The sequence below is a fragment of the Trachymyrmex cornetzi genome, unplaced genomic scaffold (genome assembly GCF_001594075.2).
Source record: "Trachymyrmex cornetzi isolate Tcor2-1 unplaced genomic scaffold, Tcor1.1 scaffold56, whole genome shotgun sequence".
Lineage (NCBI taxonomy): Eukaryota > Metazoa > Arthropoda > Insecta > Hymenoptera > Formicidae > Trachymyrmex > Trachymyrmex cornetzi.
In genome coordinates, this window is record NW_017299871.1 from 2,142,597 (window position 1) to 2,163,629 (window position 21,033).

A 21,033-nucleotide genomic window follows, 5' to 3' on the forward strand; every position below is an offset into this window, starting at 1 on the left:
ACTGCTCACTAATTTGTGAGACGTGTCCCACATTACTCTTATCACAGCTGTTTTAAAGCTTAAAGGTGATTTTGTTCACCGGTTAGAAAATTTTATTCTTCTAAACTGACCTCGATTAATTACTTCGTAATTATTGAGTAAACAGATCGTTATATCGTCGAATGAATGTATCGCTCATGTCGCTCTTTCCATATGTAATTCTGCTTTTAAAGGGCGCTGTTTATTGATCAGCGCGCCGGTGCAGCAGGTGCAAATTCATCAAGCTTTAGCAGCTCCGTTTATTTGCACTCTTTGGATTTGGAATGGGGCACAAATATACATTCGATCTTTAGCGGAAAAAAGAGGCAGGAAGGAAAGTGCAGAAGATGCGAAGAGACACATGGGTGAAGCGGTAAGGCGGAAATTGGCGGAACTTCTGAACCCTAAACACTTCTCAACGAAAGGTGACGAGAAACTTGGAAACTTGGACCAACTGAAGTTTTCACCAGTTCTTATACAAAAGACAAACAATGGTGACGGAAAAAATCGGAAAGATCTTCAAAGATGTCTACTATGATCAGTTCAAGTGGTGGGTTACGATGAATTACATTTTTTCTTTGAGAGATTGCAGAGTAGACTTGATGGTGACTTTAACCTCTACTCGTGTTAGATTATTTTACTTTAATTATTTCATTAATTATTTCTCACAGAATAGAATTATTATTATTATTATTATTATTATTATTGTTGTTGTTAGATTTGTAGCTGAACTAGCATACACTTGTTGAACTTGTACCCATTGTGACCATTTCTGCCAATTTAGGTTAACTTTAATCTCAGTTGAACTTATTTTTGTCTTTTTCTAGTTTTAAGAATTAAAGAAAGATAATAAGTAAAATTAAGAGTAAATTTAATAATGTACATTAGTATAAATGGATATATTAGGGTCCAATTCCACCAGATTAGTTAGATTAACTTCAATTAACTTTAATCTTGATTTCACTTACTCTTTATCTTTTTTTAATTCTTAGAATTAGAAAAAGATAAAAAGTAAATTCAACTGAGAAAATATTAATTTATTGTATCTGCAATTTCTGTAGCTTATATAAATATTTCACATTAATATTTGCCTTTTTTCACAGGTCAATGGTGAAAAACATTGCTTTCTTTATTGTTGGCGTTAAAATCGCCATTGAATGCAATGGGATGACGCTAATGCCACCAGTCTCTGTTTAAGCTTATCATGAATCCGTCATAGGATCCAGAGATCTCTCTGAATGTTCCATCAGTTTCTTACGTCTCGTACGCCGATTACAATCATTGTAGGAATACATTCAATTTTATCTGTATTATACAAAACTGTATATTTTGTATTTGAAACATATTTGTTAAAGAATTGTTAATAAATAATGTACAATATTTGTTGTTGCATTTGTGATATTTAAAATGACTTTGATGTCTAATCAATCAATTATAATTTCTCATTTCACAAATGTAAGAATAATTTTGGTTAAATTTAGTATTTATCTTTTTCTTATTTATAATTAGATAAAAATAAAAATAAAATTAAATCGAGATTAAAATTAATTTGGTGAAATTGAGTTTTAATTGGTAATCACTGGCAGAACTACTGTTCACAATAAAGTTCCGGACTGCACAATTTATTATCTTGAATCTTTCTTTTCATATATCAAAGGACAATAAGTAATTCTATATTTACATTACTTTAGTTTTAGTTAATGACATTATCCAAAAAATTAATCGCCAGTTAAATTAATGTTCTTTTATTCTAGAAACTTGTTTTTGCGATACACTTTTATATCAGCCGCTTAATTATCGATGTCTCGCCCTATCGATGTTGCGTATCGATAACGAGGCGATCGATGCAGTTGAGGACGAATTTCTCCTAAACCAAATTATGATTTTAAATGCTGAAAAAATTGTGCTATATTATGATATTCGTAATCAGGAGAATCCATTTACAATTTGATGTAAAACAACATCTTACAAGAAAAGAATAAATAAAATTTCTGACATCCGCGCAAGAGTGCAGTTAACGTGCAGATAATTTTATTTATTATAATATTTTAAAGATTAAATTGCAATATCCAACTCCTTAGTAATTGTTGTACTTTTGTAAGAAATAAGCTAAAGAAGTTTCGTAGCAAAGTGTTCTTCTAGAAGACGAAATATGATAAAATATACAGATGTGTATTTGCACCGCGGATGAGGTGCAGTTGAGTTGACAAGAGAGGTTAATTCGTAATTTTGCAAGTTGTTCAGGGGAACCACCGCAGTAAAAAATGGATCGCATTAATTGCGTATAATGATAGAATAAATACTTTTGTCATTGCATGGGACGATGTGTGACAAGTGATTCTTCAAATTTAATGTCAATAAAAATATAAGATTTTAGAAATATAATATTTCTCGTCGGAATTTAATACTTGATTTGTAAACATGAAGGAGGAACTAGAAGAGAATTACAATTCCGAGTTACCAGGTAGAAATATATAAGCAATTAGAAGCAAATAAGTTTTAAATTATTTTGCCAGTTGAATAGCATTTAATAAATGCTTGTTGTAAATGACCAAAATATAACCATTTTTAGCTGTGATCGGAGCCTTGTTAGATACTTTAAACGACAAGAATCAAGATGTAAAACAATCTGTGATCGAGTCGATTGAAAGAATAAGTAAGAAGAATCCAGAAGTTGTCATCCATGCTGCTATATATTTTTGGGAAATGCATAAAAAGGTTGATATTTAGCATAATTTGTATGATAGATTGCTCTTATGTATTGTATCATGATTGTTATATAATTGTTGCTATTCAAAGATATCTACAGAACACATGGGATCCTTGTTGACCATAATATCCAGCATATGCAGACATTCAACTACAAGTTTAAATGTAGATCTAGTAACGTCTCTCGCTGAGGTGGCAGTGAATGAGTTAATAGGAGAGACTGAGAATGAGGCAGCCGAATTATTGATTGAGCTTTGCAAAATACACTGTATGCAAGCTACGGGTGGACTTTTAACTAAGTATGCCCTTTTGCAATTATAAATTAACTTATTTGCCATAAATATACTATAAAAGTTGAATAGAATACTGATCTGCTTTAATTTATTGATAATAGATAATTATATGACACATATTTGTAGATTGGAACCTGGGGTGATTCCTAATCCTGCGATAGTTTTCACAATAGGAAAACTCGCGGCAGCCAATCCATATGGAATGCTGTCCTTCGTTAAAATAACATTGACTATCATGTTACCGATGTTGAATCAAATACGCGAAGAAATTCTCAAACAGGCAATTTGTTTCAGTAAATATTCTTATATTTTATCATACTCCTTTTAAGATTAATGAAGCTCTGTGTGACTAATTTTTTTTATTTCTAGTGATTTCTAAGTTTTGCGAAGCTGTAAACGATTATATAATGAATGGAGAAGACTCATCTCTGGGAATTAATAAGCAGACATTTGTAGAAGAAATTTGCTCTGTTTTTGATTTTTTAATAAACAACTGGTTGAAAACATCTCGCGATTCCAAATCAATGGAAGCTATTTTAACAACACTCGTGCCTATGGTATCTTTGCTGCCTGTTCAGCAAGATAGTGAGAGAATTGTAAAATTGATACCCGTATGTTTAAATCTTTGTAGAAAGCAAAATGTACGTTTAGCTGCTGTAAGGTGAGTTTCATAAGTTACAATAAGTTTATTTATTCACCGTATATCATACTATTTTTTAAATACTTTACTATAAATTTAATGAACGTATATATATATATATTTTTTTTTTAACTGATATAACAGAGTTATAGCTATGATTTTAAGTTCTGTTGAGACTGAAAATGACAAAGAGGCAATTCGTGCATTTATGGAGATTATTCATCAAACTTTATCCGAATTTGTCAGTATTTGTCCTTTTGAAGCAGCTCGAGATGCAGTTCTTATACATTATGAAGTGCTGCAGTGCTCCAGGTCGTTGGTTGTTTTGTATCCTGAAGAAGGTCTCGATAGGTAACTAACGTTTTCATATTTCATTAAATTATAAAATTGTAAAAGTTTTGATCGCTCATTTTTTACTTTCTTGCAGAATCTTACAGCAGTTGAAATCACCAATTGCTCATCAACGTGCCCGTGCTTTGGTAGTTCTCAGACATCTTATAAATACTCTTCCACCAGAGGTACAAAAATATGTAATTTTATTAATAAGTATGTCATAGTAAATATGCATATTGTTTTATTAGGACGATGGATCCCTGCAAAGAATTGCACTTAGTCTGCAGGAATCTCTTGGAGAAAATGGTGCGCTCCAGATGGTCGGTGCTATAGTGGCACTTGCAGCACGGCCGACGTTTCCCTTATTGCCGTCACAGAGGGCTAAATTTGTTCGTTATATGGTACGTAAACGATGTCCAAATTAGAAAAAAGTTAAAGAAAAGTAATTGAGAAATTAACTTTGTCTTAAAATAGGTGTCACATTGCGAAATAAAGAGTGACGATATGGAAGCATGTTCTGAAGCTTTATATCTGCTCGCAACGACAGTTGATGGTGTCGAATCTTGGCTATGGCCGTGTTTGATAAGTGCATTGCTGGATTCGGCTTGCATAGCATCCGTAAATAACAATTCTCTTTACCTAAGATATTTATCCTGTATTAAATTTAATTCAATTATTACTCTTTTTTGTTGGTAGGTCACATCTGTGCTACGTTCACTGTCTCCATTAGCGGCAAAAATAATACGTGATGAAAACTCTTCAACAAATGAGAGGGATTTCCCTGGTACAAAAGTCTTAGGCAGATGCCTGGAATTGTTAAGCAATCCGGTTAATCGACCTGCAGTAATAGCCTTTTTAAAGTCGGCGGCACCTCTGGTAGGTCATCAAGTGAAACCTTATTGGGATGAAAAACTGCACGAACTTTCGCAGGAATTCTTACATGGTAGAAGAAACTCTCGAAAAAGCTCTAAAGAAATGAAAGACGTCATGCAATGGTACTTAATACTTTTTATATTCAATTTTATTTATATGTATACCTATATACTGTTAATAGCTACTTTTAATTTTTAGGAATTTAATCTGGGAAAAAAAAGTTGTAGAATGGTTAGAAGAGAGCGTGAAACTGGAAGGAGAATCGTGGGGCACGAAGCTCGCTGACGAACTCGCTTTGAAAGTAAACACATCGGGTGTAGTGCCACTTTTGGCATCTACCTGCAACAATAATGCTCATATCACCCTGCTCGTCGAACTCGCGCGTTCTCACGGCACTACCAAGGAATTTGCGCGAGCGGTTGGCATTTGCGCCAAACGGCATTTGAGTATCGTGCTGAAATTAATGGAGGAGTTTTGCACCGTCGAGGATGCCAGGAAGGCCCCCGTGAGATTATTAGGTTTTGTGAAGGATACGAAGGCTGCCGCTACCGCTGAAGCTGCAAAAGCAGGTTTATTGCAGTCTTACGCCGAAATTGCTCAGAAAGGGGATCCGCAGGAACTTTTCCCTGTTTTCGAAAAGCATGTGTTACCGTGGACTATTAAACAGTTGCAAGAATGCAAAGAGCTGTCTACAAAGGAAGCAGGATTGTCAGTCTTGGAACAAGTAATTTAATTCAATTTTAATCTCCTTTAAAGTGTTATCACCCTGACGTTGACAATCATTTTAGAAAGGATTGTTTTGGTTGTGTAACTAGACTATCTAGAGGCTTTTATTCAAATTCGTCTAAAGCGTTATCTTAGGAAATAATAATTGTATAGAATAATTTCTCATTGTCTTCTCTGATGAGCTTTAGATAAAATCGATATATGGGGTATGACTATCATTCACTAGTTTCGCAATTAATGAATTCCATATATGATTTCAATCTTAATAAAAGAATAAATAAATCTAAATTTAAACTATTAGAATCGGAACGTTATATTTTGGATGTTATTATTTAGGTGACTTAAGATATCGTTTATCCTAAGTCATACATTTGGTATTCCTTCCGGACTTAGCCTCTCTCTTCCTGCAAGTTTTTCACACACATATTGAATATATATATTCAAAGTAAAATATTCTCTATTTTTTTATTTATAGGTGGCCAACGCTGTTCATCCCGTTAGATTGCCCGAATCTAAGGGCCTGCGTATGAAAGCTACTGCTCTAGCCACTCTATTGGGAATTTTACAGTCGTCGACAGGATATAGGCCATTGCAACTCTATCCGGCGATATTGAAAGCAGCAAATTCTTTAATGTGTGTTTTATTTAACAATCTATTTATTTTTTTTTTTTTTGATATTACGAATTGATTAATATATTTTTTTTACATTTTCACAGACGTATACCGCCAGTACTAAATAATGAGGAAAGACAAATTTTCCTTGGTGCAGTATTGGATAAGACGATTAGTGCTAGTTCAGAGGTACCAAAATTAAGATTACATTATCATATATTTATCGATTATTGTCGTGGTAATATTAATATCTTTGTTTTAGATTGCTTTGCAATTACATCCAGAAACAATGCAGCAAGTTGTAGACGAATTGGGGACTGTGTCCAGCGAAATCGTATCCGATTCAGCGGACGCGCTATCCGAGTTGGTTGACATATTGTTACCCTGGATGCAATCTAAGTCGATTGTGGAAAGAAAAATTACTCTATTGGTGTTGCATACAGTACTTCAGTAATTATTACAATTATAATCACGCAAATACGAGTATATCTCACTTTATTATACAAATATGTTATATATATTTATAACATGTATTCTCACTTTTACAGATCTTATTATAATTCTCTGAAATATACATATCCAGGCGGTAAGTTGGATGCCGGAAAACTTGTAGGAAGAACTTTATGCTGGTGTGCGGATACCGAATTTGCGTTGAGACCATTGGCGATAGATTGCATGCTTCTCTCTTTAGATATTGCAGCCCGTCATCGGCATGTATCACCTGATAATACCTTGAGTGAGGACATACAACAAATAAAGAAAGAACTTATGATCGAAGACTCATCAGTATCTTACGGAGCCGTAGAGGTAAGTTGGTATAATTGAATGATGTAAATAATCACGGCTAATCTTACTACAATAATGAAAAATGGAAAAACATTATTATTACAGAGACTGGCTAATGCGGTATCGCAGAAAATTCCCAATGGCGAGATAGTTAGTTTAGCGGAGGGCTTGATAGAAGGCTTGTTATTCTATGGAGAAGCAAGCTTGGTAGCAGGCATAGCTCTCTCGCAACATTTTCAAATTAAAGGTTCGGAGATATCCAGGACCGATGTTTGTTTGATCGGTATGTAAAGTGTAAATTATTCTGTCGCTAATTGTGATTATTTAAAAATCTTTATTCAATTTTACAATTTTTTATATTGCTGACAAAATATTTTTTCGTTATTTGTGTTGTAGAAAATATTATTGCACAAATGAGACAAATGGAAAACGCGAGCTGTAGGTACATTGCAACGGTGGCTATAGTATCATTAATGAGGCATCATCCGGAAGAAGTGATCGAGTATCTTTTGTCTCAGCCGTTACCACTAGATCCGGGCACTGCATTATGCTGGAAAGAAATTGGCAATAATGACTTCCTTGGACCTCGAGTAGGTCCTTCTATCTTTCTAAATACGACTACGTAATCGTTTATACTTTTCGTTATAGATATAAATCATAATATTTTTTTCAGGCCTTGGATATGCTATTAATAAAACTCGAATCCAGCAATTTATTTTCTGATATTCCTCTTCCGTCCGTGCATTCTGGACGAAATAATATCGCATCTCTCTCATCCTTGGCTGCTATCGTAGGCTTAAAGCATCTTCTTGAATCGCCGCATGTGGAAAGCTTAATTACTGACACGCAATTAGCGGGATTGTTATCAGTCCTTCTCAAATATCTCTCGGGCTGGTTACATGTCGAAGCTCCTGCGTCAGTGATAAATACGAAGTACGGATACGTACCGAATCGAGCAGCGCAGAAGATAAATCCTCATACGGAAGTATATTCTATATTATCCAATATATTAATAATCATCCATTCGAATGCTGCATCCAATTTGCCGATGGAGACTGTACGTATAAAAGCATTTTACAAATTTACGATTGTTTTTACTTCAAGTTAATAATGTAAATCTTTTGTATCTAGACATTTGCTTCCGAAACACAAGCCGAAGAAAGCCTGATATCAACTGTACGAACATTGATGAAATGTATATCAACTAAAAGCGAAGTTCTGTCAAACATGACGCAATATCTGGGTAAACTGATGACTAGCACGATAGCCATCCAACGAGCGGTCGCTGCCACTTTTTATTCGGAATTGATTGGCAAAATAAATTGTGGAACTATATGGCTTGATGCCATAATTAACACTTTGCACGACGCTAAAGCCGATTCATCGTCTTTAGTGCGAAAACTCGCTACCATCGGACTTGCTAGAATAGCCTACTTGGATCCGAGACAGGTAAAGTATTCTTTTTCAATATGTATTTTCATATACTGACATAACTGTTGTCTTTTAGGTCGATGAATATTTCGACAATTGCATGGAAGCCTTACTCGATGGATTGGAGGAGACTGCCGGTGGAGAAGGCGGTGCTGAAGTAGTACTTGAGTCGTTACGTGGCCTCTCAGTATTATTATCGGTTCAATACAAGAGACCTATTAGCCCGCGAGTAGTGTTGGCCTTGAAACCATTCATCGAGAAAGAAAACTGGGAAATGAAACTTGCTGCCATAGATGCTTTGGGAGCGATAGCTACCAATTGGCAGAGATCAGTTGCATTACCGGATGATGATTTGATTGATCATCTTCTAGGCTGTTTACCGTCTTTGATAATAAGGCTGGAAGACTCGAATATAACAGTAGTTAAGGTATGTCTATTATTGTAAAATGTGTTATTTAGTTACTTGTTCAGATGTTTATTTATGCCGCTTATGCAACAGACTGCACAGGAAACCTTATGTAAAACTACAAGTATCGTGCAGAGTGAGAAATTATTGCATGTAATACGTACTAATTTGGGATCACAAGCAAAGTTCAGTTTCGAGAATTTTTCCAAAGACTTAATAAACTGTTTGAAAGAGGAATTTCCACAAAGAGCAGAAGAACTAAGGTATACAATACCGTAATGTATTTTTTAATTAAATTAAATATTAAAAATAGGTGTGTACCCTAAGTTTTATATCTTTTTGACAGAAACGCCGTTGTCCGTGGTTACTCTAAATCGGAGAATTATCATACCAGAGCCACGTCCGCGCTGCTCTTAGGGTTATTCGATTCTCCAAGACCTGAAGATGTACAAAGACTGTTACAACTCTTACGCGATAGAGAAAGTATTGTCAGAATGCGCGCTTCACAAGCCCTTTCATTTTGTTTTACACTTTAATATAGATAACTTTTCGATATTTTGTTTCGAGATAAATTGAGAAATATTTTTAAGATTTTAAAACCTTTCGAGTTAAATTTTATTCTTGTAATATTGTAAAATAGATGTTGAAAAATTAATTTATTATAAGCCATATTATAAAAATGTTTTATTGTAATTATGATAGATTTATTAGATAGAATATGTAAATAGACATTTGTTAGGATCATGTGGAAAGACATATTTGTAAATGAATTGGTACACTGTTATTTTTAATTGATTAATTGATTTCTCTCTTCTCTATCGGCAATTCATGTGCAATATATGGTCTATGTCCTGTATACGATGAAGGCAACTTATCATAAATAATACTTAGTTTATTTTCATTGATTAATTTTCTTATCGTATGCTCTTCTTCTGATATCTCTTTACTTGCACAAGTTTGTAATTCGCTATAAATAATTTTTCAAATTATTTAGCTATATAAGATTTTTTCTTTATGAAAAAGAAAATTGCTGTAAGTACTTTTCTTTTACATACATGGCGCTTTTTCTTTTAATTTTTTTGTCATAGCAAATATCATCTACGAGAAAAGAACGACTTTGCATGCTATCCCATTTCCTAGCAGCTCCTTGAAATCTTACTGGCAAACGAGATATTATTTGTTGATCAATTTCCTGTAAATTATTCAACTATTTATAATTGCTATAAAGCTTATTGCAAATTTACAATAGTTGTATAAAACAATATAATACTGGTTTTTGTTGTTCTCCTACGTATCTCTTTATATATAAGCAAGGATGTTGTATTATAAAATCGCCCCAAACTTCCTTCGCCGCTTGATCTATCGTTTTTTGGTATATAAAGTCGATCACTAATTTTCTTTGATTTTTATCTTGTACGTTATCTAAACTTACACTTGGCACCATATAACTTCTTGGCCTTTCTCTAAATCAAGATTAATATTCCAAGAATTTATGCACAATTATATGTGCGCAGGATACGTATGGAAATTATCAAATTGATCTTTTATATCTTGTTGTCTTATTAAGTTGATCTTGTTATCAAATCATTACTTGATTATGTTCTCCAGATATTTGTCTCCAAGAATACGTTTTTTTTCTGTCGCCTTTACATCGATACCAATCATATTCTTCGGCTCCCATAATGCATTAAATGCAGGACGTTTTGCATAGCTCAGGTGTTCCAAAGTATCATGAGCTGTAATCGTGCGTTGTGGTTGTGATGACGTTGCCGATTTCATCCTCGTAAATCTCTGCAGTAATCTACTAAAATATTATATACCTAGGATACAGAAATTCTAGATTTTTTAAATTCGTGATAAATTCATTACATCAAATAATATTAATATATGTAGCTGATTCTTAATGGAGCATTTCTGGTTTGTATGATCGATGAATGAAAGATTTAAAATAAAAATAATTAAAATATCGGTTAAAGAGTGTAATCTACATAGCTGCGAAAATGGCAGTTGTTTTAGCGCGTCCCAAATACTGAATTGATAAAACATACCTTTATATAGTAATAGATACATAATAATATATGTGATATGTAATTACAAATTTGCAGTTGTGTGAAAAATGTTTCAAATTTTTAATATATATTCTATACAATAATAACTTTACATTATTCAAATTTTTTTTTTCACGTATACATGATATATTCGTACAATAATCGTCTATCTAAGATTGCATTTATAATCCTTTTCTTCCAACACAAAATACTTTATATTATATATGTACATTATATTTATACTATATATATATAATGTATTTTTATAAAAATTGTATATAACAATATAATAAAGGGTACGTCCTTGAACATCATTAAGAATTTATAATATGTAATAGTAAATACAAGATAATCATTTGCTATGTAACTTTTCTATACAAACACTCAGTTGTTGAAGACGATGAAGCAAATGGCGCATATTCGCGCTTGATTGTCGGAGACCTGACTGCTCACCACCCACTTCCTGTCGTTGACCTAACTCGAAGTGTAGTCTGGTCAAACGTTCCTGCTGCTCTCGTATTTCCGTCATCTGCTCCATACTACAATCTTTTCCTATAAACAATTGTCGATCTCATTAAGTATTCTATTGTTTATATCATGAACTGTACCAACCAAATGCTCGTAAATTGCCGCTGTGAAAATCTTCCAGTAATTGTAGCAAAGCTTGCTCCATATGGCGAACATCAGGAACCTCTGACAGAAAGCAATGGTGTTTGCATGGCACCACGGCTTTGTATAATAATGCCAAAACAAAATCAAAAGATGTGAAACTTAAACATAAGGCTTATACACAACAAAATCATAAATTATAAAAAATTAAAAAATTATAACAAAATATACAAATGTATACAAATATATTTATGAAAAGCAAGTGAAATAAAATTGGAGAATGAAAAACTGAGAAGATGAAAAATCATTGTACTTAAAATAATTTCCGGAGCCCTAATTACCTTTGTGCTGTCTTACAATTCTCGGTGGATCAGGCCGATTAGGCCTCTGCTTTTCCTTCTCATTAAGATACGTTAGTCGAGATTGATTACCAGTATAACTTGAGGCATTAGCAGCGCGACTGGAAACCATGGAGCCTTGACTTGTCCCTTGACCGGAGCTTCCTTTGCTAATAATTGGCGATGTTTGTGCGTTATTTTCCCATAATATTTGTTGCTGCAAAAATATCAGATAAATAATTATATTATTATATAGTTGTCAAAATAATAGGGTCAAGATAATTGACGTCGTACCGATATACTGGAATTGTGAACTTCAGGTTTGCTCGGACGATGAGATCTCGCTGGCGTCGATGGGGGAGTAGCTTCTCCTCCATGGCTGAGCGGCTCTTCGCATTCTTCTTCTTGAACTAACTGTTGCAATTCTCCACACCCAGCTGCTTCTACCATGATGATGAGAAATGTATGGTATCCGTAATTGGAAGAACTATTATCTGTTCAAATAATCATTTTATTTTTTAACGTTACAATATATATTTTTGTCTTATATATATTTCAGATAATAAAAAGTAAAATATAGTAAAAAATAAAATAATTTGCCTATTACAGAATACTCTCGATGTATTCTTCTAGTTACACTTTAGATGTTCTATCTGTCGATAAAAAAATTGAAGGCTACATATTTAAATGTATTAATTATCATATTGTAATTTGTAATTGCTATTTACCTTTCGCTTCTTGTACACGTTAACCTCATTTGAAACTGTAGATAAAAAAAACTTTTATTTCTCTCTGTTCGTAGGAAGACACCAAAAATTTTTTTACAGATTATAGAATTATCACTTCTGGATCATGTTGCATAAATATCAATGAATATCTAAATAAGATAGTACGCAAGATGAAAGTGCTCTAATCCCTATTGTGTGGTGTGTTTACGTGTCCAAAGTTAGGTTAGGTATATATGAGACCTGTTTTCTTTGAAATAGTGTACACTTTCGAACATTTTAGAACTTTAAGTGAAATAGATACATATTTGACATTTGGCGAAAGCAAGAAAGAAAATTCTAGTGCAGCTTAGTGCAGGAATACCTACTCAGTGGCTTCAGTGGCTTCAGTGCGTCTATTTGGATGCCAGGAGTAATCAGCTGATCGCGTTGTATGAACTGCAAAAAGTATAAAATATTATAAAACATAATTTTTTGTTCTTTGCCGATTCTGTATCGTCTATTTTATTTCACCTGAAATAACGTATGAATGTAAGTTTCTTGATATTTATGTATATGTATACTGAATACAAGATTTGTCTGACAAACATTGTTATTGTTGTTAATTGTGTATACTTTATTAAATTTACTCATATACTAACTTTAAAAAAGTAAAAAAAGAACAATTGATTCTTTTACTGCGGCACTTGCTATTCTGATTTGAACAAAAATATACACGAACAACATATAAATAAAAATGCCATTCTAGTTTGCAAGTTCTTTAGTTGCTAAAAGCAAAAATTACATTTTATTAAATAATATAATCCTTTATTGTATAGCTTGTTCATTTCTTGAAGAATTCTCTATGTAATTTTATGATAATCAAATGATTATATTATAACCTATACATTTATTTTAGTGTGAAATGAATGAATTTAAATTTAAAATATCAATACGCAATTCGTTTAATAAACGAAACTTGTTGAAAAAATATGTGAAGAAATATCAATTAGCTTTTACTAAAGTGTTTTACTAATTAAGCATACATATTTGTTGGTAATAATAAATTATTGATTTTTACTTTTTACTCTTTTCGTAAATGTATATTTACTAGTAAGTATATGTATACCATTGATTTTTTTGCTTTTACTGTAACAGATACAATAAGATTACATTGTGTCATGGCAGCCAAGGAAGAGGAGAGAGTAAACAGTGCAACTATTGATACAAAGATTGAAGAGACACCAGATAATTCAACAACGGAAGATCCACCGGCTAGTTTAGAGACCATCCCTGAGGGAAACGCAACACGAAATGAACTTCAGACAGCGCCAAAGGACAAGTCAAAGAGTATGATTTCACTTCCGTTTACATACAATTTTACAAGTGTATAACAAGATGTATTTAAAAAAGTAAATTTTATATTTAAATTTCATAGTTGATATACTGCTAAAGGCTACTGCCAACGCCCCAATTATGAAACAGAAGAAATGGTCAGTTTGTCAAGACAATCCTATCGGACGGATCTCTGAATTTATAAAAAAGTATCTCAAGCTGGATCCCAACGAGAGACTGGTGCATTAAAATATTCCTTTTCAATTTCTTCTGTCAGTACAATGAAACGATGATGATACTAATATGATGAATTTTTATTTTTTAGTTTCTCTATGTTAATCAGACATTTGCACCTGCTCCAGATCAGACAGTCAAGAATTTGTACGACTGCTACGGTGCTGACGGAAAGTTGGTTATACATTACTGTAAGAGTCAAGCGTGGGGTTGAGATTTATTAAAATTAGCTTGCCAATATTAATTTTCCCCGACAAAGAATAATATATAAGTCTCAATATAAGTTGACACATTGTGATAATTCTAGTTTTCTATTTATTATATAATTTTTACTTATGTATAATATAATTACGATTATAATTATGATACCTGGTTTTTACCATTGTTTTGTAGAAGAATTCTTGCTGAAATTACATTTGTGTTAGAAAGGTACAAAAACGCTGCCACAGTTTTATTGTACGCGTTAATCTTTTAATATAGTAATATCGAAACTCCGAGTATATAAATTAATCAATTTGTCATGAAATAATTGTGCATTATGTCTTTGACGTAATGGATCTTTTACTGCATGAATCTGAAGATTCTTTCAATTTTTCCATCGTTCTTGTTTTGCTGGATGATCTATCACTCTTTGTGTCCTTACATCGGCATTGATTCGGTGTGCCTGCACTTGACTTGGAGCTTGTTGAGCTCCGCGATGTACATTTACAAACAGGTGTTCTTTCTTTAAGAGTTTCTTTTTTGGAACCTTTACTCCGATCAGAAGCAACTGACGGCGGCTTCTGATTACCTATCGTTAATAAATCAGCACATATAAATTGCAATAACATGTAAGATTTACATTGCTCTGATAAATCTCTGTTTTACTTTGTCATATATTTAAGAATATAATATACTTACTTGTACATGACGAACTAGATTTTTTAGAGGATCGTGCAGTCTGATCCATCACGACATTTCCATCATCCTCTGCTTTTCGCGAAGATAATTTATCCACATCCTCGTTGGGCACGCTACGTATCGAGGCTCTTTCTGATTTATCCTCTTGAATTGATGTGCTCTTTGAGTCTTTTAAGACCTCGGATGGACGTTTCCATATTATAATTGTTCCATCAGCGCTTGCTGTTACTATATACTTGCCGTCCGTACTGAACTTACACGCGGTGATTATCGCGGCATGGGAGGTACCAACGTGGGTGAGATCCGCGCTATTATACTCCCAGATCTTAATGGTGCAGTCGTTGGATCCGGTAACAAAGCATCGACCGTCCGAACTGATGTCTACGCAATTCATCGTTCCGGCGCTCGAGCCTTCGATTTCTCGCACTAGCGAACCGTCCAGAGTCTCCCAATAGGCGATCTTCCGATCCGTGCCGCATGTCAAGATCTGAATGCCGTCGGGCGTAAATTGTGCCATCATAAACATCGTGTTTCCTATGAGAATGTGTTTCCTGGTGCAGCGTCTATTATGAAAGAACCCGTTAAAACTCACTCTTACACCAACTTAAATAATGTTTTTACAAGCGAAACTTACGTTATGTCCCACACAACGCATGTACCATCCGTACTCGAACTTATCAGATCCTCGTTGTTGCTTGAGACATGCAAAGATGTTATCGGACCTCGATGTTCCTTCAGTATATTAATCAATCGCTGCACGTCAGTTTTTATGTCCCATATACGCACCTGAAAATCAGATAAGTTTCATGTTAAACGGCAAAATTTATTGGTACCTAATGCATAATTAATGCGAATAGATGTTAATTTTTCTGCAGGAACAGAATAAGCCGATCAGATTCGATTGAGCGAAGTAATTAATCACCTGGCCGTCGCAGCCACCACTAATCAGCGTAGTATCGTCGCTCGTGATGACAATCGTCGATACGGCTTTCGTATGAGCGTTATGAATAGAAAAAAATAAGTCCCCGTTGTACGACGAAAACGCTCTTATTATGCCGTCGTTCCAAGCTGAAACATGTAAACAATACAAATGTTTATTTTAATTTAAATACGAGGCCTGTTCTTTTTCCATGCCTTGGTTCTGAACTTCTTGCATAGCTCATCTTTCTCCTTTTTCTTTTCATTGTAGAGAAAAAGATGAAAAAATGAACCGTGCAAGAAGTTCAGTTCTGAAATATAGAAAAAAACAATGATTCGATAGCACGCGTTACTGTACAAAAATTATAACAAATTACAACTATTAAAAGTGAAACATAAATCGGGGGCTACCCGATAACAAATTTTTTATGCATGAGTATGTTTAAATATGTATAAATATACATAAACTTGCATAAATATTCATAAACATGTATAATTGTATTTGAAATATGTCCATAAATGTTCATCCTTTTTTCTTTTGTAATTATACACGTTATGAATATTTATGCGTGTTTATGTATGTTTATTAGTGTTGCGAGGGAGGGAAAGAACCGGGAAAGAACGGGAATGAAAAACGATTCTTACCACGCTTAGAGGGAAAGAACCCGTGGCCACTGTATTTTTTTTACATGTGGTGACATTGGCGACAATGGCTACGTTTGGAAACGTCGCTCGGATGCCTCCGATGCCTCGGATTCTCATCATTAGATGTTGAACAAGGACAAATGATAAAAATCCGTGGCATCGGAGGCATTCGAGTGACGTTCCCGAACGCTTATTTTGTGTGCGCTAAGGATTTGGTATTTTTATAATCACTTACATTAAAAAATCGTTTTTTTCCCAATTCCAGGTTCTTTCCCGACGATTTAAATTTCCCGGAAAATTAACAATACTAATGTTTATACATATTCATGCATGAAAAATTTTTTACTGATGAATGGAAAATTATGTATTAAGTTAATAATATCAGATCATTGCACAGATAATAACATAAGGAAGAGTTACAATCTCTGATTTATATAATACTTGAATTGTTAAAATCCTCAATAATATAAATATAAATATGACTAGCCATACGTACCAGAAAGCAGCATTTGATCATCACGTGCGAATTGTAGACTGGAGCAAATGAAATTCGCCACGGTGACACGAACTCTCTCCTTCTGCTTTTCCAGTAGCCACAACCTGACGTCGTTCTTGCTGCCTGTTGCGAATACCTCCGAATGATTGCTGTGACATTAAAGCGATGTTAATCGATTCGATCAACCAGCATGTAGTTGCAAAATTCCCTTACCGTGGAAACGCGATACTATATATGCAGCTGGTATGACACGTGACGAGCAGACGCATGTCTGCAAAATTTGACAGTTTTATCTGATAGATCTCGCACCAGGATGTCCCAATCAGTACAAATTCGTTTAAATGGAGAACCATGGATGTTATGGCGCTACACACGTTTTCTTTTTGGTGCTGATTAATAAAAAAGGATGATAATTACGATTGCAGTCATCATAAATTCTTTGCAAGTCATTTATATATATTGCCAACTTTCGTCATTAATTTTTGTTTTTGTAATTCCATGTTTTGCAATATCTTTATATATCTTTTCCTTCCTTCGTTTTTGTTGTTTTCTGCTTCTTTCTTATAATGTATATGCCGTGAAGTGACTTAAACAACTTACAGTGAGTATCTGCGGTGTATTGGGAAACTTCGACAGCTGCTTATGGGTTCGGCTCTCTTTCATGCTTATTATTTGGATCAACTCGATGGTACCGTCACCGGTACCAACTACCAGTTTCCCATCCTTCAGAAGCAGCAAGCTCCTCACTCCGCCCGCGTATAAATCGCCCTCGCCCATCTTCATCTTCCTCGGGTCGCGCGTTATCTTTGAGTAGCAGCCGATCATCACCGGCAAGCACGCCGGTTCTCCACATTGCAGATCGTCACGCAAATTTAACCTGAGAAAGAAGAGACGATTAAACAGGAATGAAGATGCACACTGCAAACGAAGATAAAACGTAGTGATACAGCAATTAAAAGATATAGATATTAATTGAAGAGCTGTGAATACTAATTTTTCCACAGGCGTCTCTATGACCTTGCTTTAATGATATCACCGGAAGAAGTGCCGCAGTAGACGACCTCGTCCTTTTCGTCTACGACGATGCAGTTGATGAGACGTTTTAGTTTGCCCACTTCCACGTCGAGATTGTGCACTCGACGCTTCTCCGCCTCGATCCACCAGATCTTTAGCGTCCTGTCGCCTGCGCTAACGAAACACTCGCCGTGAAGATGCGTTCTCGTAATACTATATGCGTTACCGCTCGTATCGTTGCTGGCGAACGAACCTGCGGAGGATTGTTTCTCAATATTCGATGTACATTTGTGGGTTGAATTTGTACCCTACAAAATTGTTTGCAAAATAATTTTTTTTTTTGCGGAGAAATTTCTGTATTTCTTCAGTCATATACACACATCTCCGTCTGGGATTCTTCTTGCAAATTTTTTTGGGGATATTAATAAAAAGAATAAGGACAGATACCGCAAATTAGAGAATTCTTTTCGACGTCCCAGATAATTACGTTGCCATCGTCTCTGCCACCGAGACTCACGAGAAAGTCGCTGTTACAAGTAAAACATAGGTCCACGATGCCGACCTTGTGCGTCTCGTAACTACCTTTCATCGTGCCTTCCTTGTAATTCCACACAATCACCATGGCCTGTGACATGAAGATGTAATCGGTGAAATCAAATATAATTGAATTGCATATGAGAATATTAAGATGTATACGCACCTTGAAACCGAGATGATTGTTCTGTCCGGAAGCGACGTATTCACCGCACGGAGAGACACACAATGTCGAAACATTATTTGTGTGACCGTTCAGAAATCGTTGCTCGCCAGTTTCGATGTTCCTTATGACGACCTTGTACCCCATCGGATAGAGGAGGTGCTTCTCATCTGGATGCAATTGCAGAGAGTTCTTCGTTATGCCTTAAAAAAAGATTGAAGGACATTGGAAAGATAAAATATAATGGAAAAATGTAAAGTTCATGGAAGAAGTACAAAGTGGCATACAGTAATTAATTAATTTCATCTAGAAAAATATGTGGAAATAAAAGTATAAACTATATACAATTTTTCGATTCATTGTTATTCTTATACATTTTTCAAAAATTTAAATCTTGTAAAATTCATGTTCCTCGATTTTGTATAAATTCAACTGATGTCACTTAATTAGACTTTAATAATTTTATATATTTTTTATTAATTCATTTTGAATTAAATTTATTTAATTACTTAAATTTAAGTAAAAATCCGTTTTGAATTTGATAAAAATTGAATCCTTGTTACTTGAAGCAAAACAATTTATTGCGTTCTGTACGAACCGTCAAACGTGATTATTCCAATCGTTTCGAGATCTTGAGGCTCCATATCGCTTCGTTCATCAACTTTACGATAAATATTATTAAAAATATACTAGGCCGTGAAAAGCGTGAAGTTGCGGAAGCGACGCAAACAGCGTCACCGTGGTGATAAATTGATTGTTTATGAACCCCGTGTATTTCATGTCAACCCTTTGAAGTTTAATTCTGTAAAATTACTTTTATCTCTTCAAAAAAGTACAAAAAGATGTCAAGTATGTTTGATTATACTTCTTTTAATACATACATAAAAAAATTTTTAAATAGTATAACTGAATATAATTTTAGAAATATCGTAGGAGTATCTCTTGCGACATAAAAATAAAAAAAATTTAAAAACGTTAAAAATAGATAATTAAAGGAAATATTCGCAATTTGCAATTCTCAAGGTTTCGTGACATCCATTAAATACTTACATGTGTGTATATATGAATGTTATATTTATAACATGCATGTTTTGTAGAGCTATATTCTCGATCGTCAATATCATAGTTTTCGTGTATATCGATCTAGCTCTCAACTTTCTATTCCAGCCGCAATATCGGAGGAGGCGCATGACTTTTTCAAATATATGTATATTCATTAGTGACGAAAATATTGTTATTTCCTTATGACTTTCGAAATAATAAACAATTGTGAGAATTAGAGCAAATGAGAGTGTAACGCGGTTGTTGGAGCGTGATTAAATAATACTGTTATTCAGTGTAGTTTTTAATTGAATATATTTCCATACAAACGTTTCGACTCTTTTTAGAATCATCATCAGCGTTACTACAGTTCTTCAGAAATATGAAAACATCCCTCATGCATCAATGACAGCCACTAAAGGATTGGATAATCTTAAGAGAAGTACATGGATTTCATTGTAATTTTACTGCATAGACGATATTCTTATAATTTATTTGTTCTTGTAATCACATCATTCTCTCATCACCTAATAAAAAATTGTATAAACTTACAACGAAATTCATGCATTTCATTTAGGATCATTCAATCCTTTAGTGGCGCCATTGATGCATAAGGGATGTTTTCATATTCCTGAAGAATTGTAATAACGCTAATGATGACTCTAAAAAGAGTCGAAACGTATGGAAATATATTCAATTAAAAATTGCACTGAATAATAATATTATTTAATCACGCTCCAACAACCATGTTACACTCTCATTTGTCCTAATTCTCACGATTGTTTATATGTATATTCATGATACATCATTTTACAGTTAATAGTGTTTTTAATTAATCTTAAATTAGATAATTTAAATTAAGTAACGAGATAATTACGATAAAAATAAGCTTCGTCTATAAAATTCATACTTTTTCTTTCAATTATAAGATATTGTTTTGTATAATTTATTTATACAACATTATTATATGTATTTTTTTGTAACTATTATATATAAAATTAAAAAAATGTAACTTAAGAATTATAAATCTTACAGAGATTACAAAAATATAATTTTTTAATTAGATATTAATCACGCTTGGAGAACTTCGCGGATCGTCGATTCTATCTTGGTTGCAAACGATTGAAATATCATTGCCATCGCATTGAAAAATGTATCAGATTCAGTGGCCTTGCTCAAAATAAATAATTAACATGGATATCGCGATCAAAATCAAACACTTTGCTA

The 21,033-nt window shown here is 33.9% G+C and overlaps 4 protein-coding genes across 9 annotated transcripts in view; 2 read left to right on the top strand and 2 right to left on the bottom strand.

Annotated features, from left to right (window-relative positions):
• The first annotated feature begins 2,123 nt into the window (after positions 1–2,123).
• LOC108766014 (maestro heat-like repeat-containing protein family member 1) lies at positions 2,124–9,390 on the top strand. The gene is made up of 22 exons (XM_018515030.1): positions 2,124–2,482; positions 2,591–2,736; positions 2,818–3,026; positions 3,147–3,313; positions 3,390–3,681; positions 3,805–4,011; positions 4,088–4,178; positions 4,242–4,394; positions 4,468–4,611; positions 4,690–4,988; positions 5,065–5,590; positions 6,068–6,225; positions 6,309–6,393; positions 6,467–6,654; positions 6,753–7,011; positions 7,096–7,273; positions 7,387–7,580; positions 7,664–8,047; positions 8,122–8,439; positions 8,498–8,848; positions 8,921–9,090; positions 9,174–9,390. Exons 1-22 carry the CDS (start codon positions 2,440–2,442, stop codon positions 9,361–9,363), a joined length of 4,752 nt encoding a protein of 1,583 aa, XP_018370532.1. The 5' UTR covers positions 2,124–2,439; the 3' UTR covers positions 9,364–9,390.
• A 111-nt stretch (positions 9,391–9,501) lies between these two features.
• On the bottom strand, positions 9,502–12,873 carry LOC108765945 (uncharacterized). The gene is made up of 9 exons (XM_018514870.1): positions 12,430–12,873; positions 12,117–12,316; positions 11,826–12,039; positions 11,488–11,604; positions 11,258–11,427; positions 10,419–10,618; positions 10,098–10,290; positions 9,883–10,019; positions 9,502–9,794 (listed from the first exon to the last, which is right to left on the bottom strand). Exons 2-9 carry the CDS (start codon positions 12,270–12,272, stop codon positions 9,623–9,625), a joined length of 1,359 nt encoding a protein of 452 aa, XP_018370372.1. The 5' UTR covers positions 12,273–12,316; positions 12,430–12,873; the 3' UTR covers positions 9,502–9,622.
• Atg12 (Autophagy-related 12) lies at positions 12,220–14,381 on the top strand. Of its 5 annotated transcripts, XM_018514867.1 has the most exons (5): positions 12,898–13,072; positions 13,114–13,124; positions 13,695–13,876; positions 13,965–14,101; positions 14,187–14,381. In XM_018514867.1, exons 3-5 carry the CDS (start codon positions 13,708–13,710, stop codon positions 14,307–14,309), a joined length of 429 nt encoding a protein of 142 aa, XP_018370369.1. In that variant the 5' UTR covers positions 12,898–13,072; positions 13,114–13,124; positions 13,695–13,707; the 3' UTR covers positions 14,310–14,381. The 5 variants fall into 5 exon arrangements, with proteins under 5 accessions (XP_018370368.1, XP_018370370.1, XP_018370369.1 ...); XM_018514866.1 differs by lacking the exons at positions 12,898–13,072; positions 13,114–13,124 and adding an exon at positions 12,220–12,285 and having other exon boundaries at positions 13,685–13,876; XM_018514868.1 differs by lacking the exon at positions 13,114–13,124 and having other exon boundaries at positions 12,864–12,959; positions 13,685–13,876.
• An 8-nt stretch (positions 14,382–14,389) lies between these two features.
• Positions 14,390–21,033, bottom strand: part of LOC108765940 (cilia- and flagella-associated protein 52) — a 29,421-nt gene continuing 22,777 nt past the window's right edge. Inside the window, exons 1-11 of one of the 2 annotated variants that reach the window (XM_018514858.1) lie at positions 19,364–19,675; positions 18,769–18,968; positions 18,516–18,693; positions 18,072–18,321; positions 17,655–17,931; positions 17,268–17,443; positions 17,055–17,203; positions 15,918–16,063; positions 15,630–15,781; positions 14,996–15,558; positions 14,390–14,885 (exon numbers count right to left, since the gene is read on the bottom strand). In XM_018514858.1, the coding sequence (XP_018370360.1) occupies positions 14,632–14,885; positions 14,996–15,558; positions 15,630–15,781; positions 15,918–16,063; positions 17,055–17,203; positions 17,268–17,443; positions 17,655–17,931; positions 18,072–18,321; positions 18,516–18,693; positions 18,769–18,968; positions 19,364–19,409 (2,391 nt within the window). In that variant the 5' untranslated portion in view covers positions 19,410–19,675 and the 3' untranslated portion in view covers positions 14,390–14,631. Of the gene's footprint in view, positions 14,886–14,995; positions 15,559–15,629; positions 15,782–15,917; positions 16,064–17,054; positions 17,204–17,267; positions 17,444–17,654; positions 17,932–18,071; positions 18,322–18,515; positions 18,694–18,768; positions 18,969–19,363; positions 19,676–21,033 lie in introns of those variants that run through there. The other variant, XM_018514859.1, reaches the window with a different exon arrangement.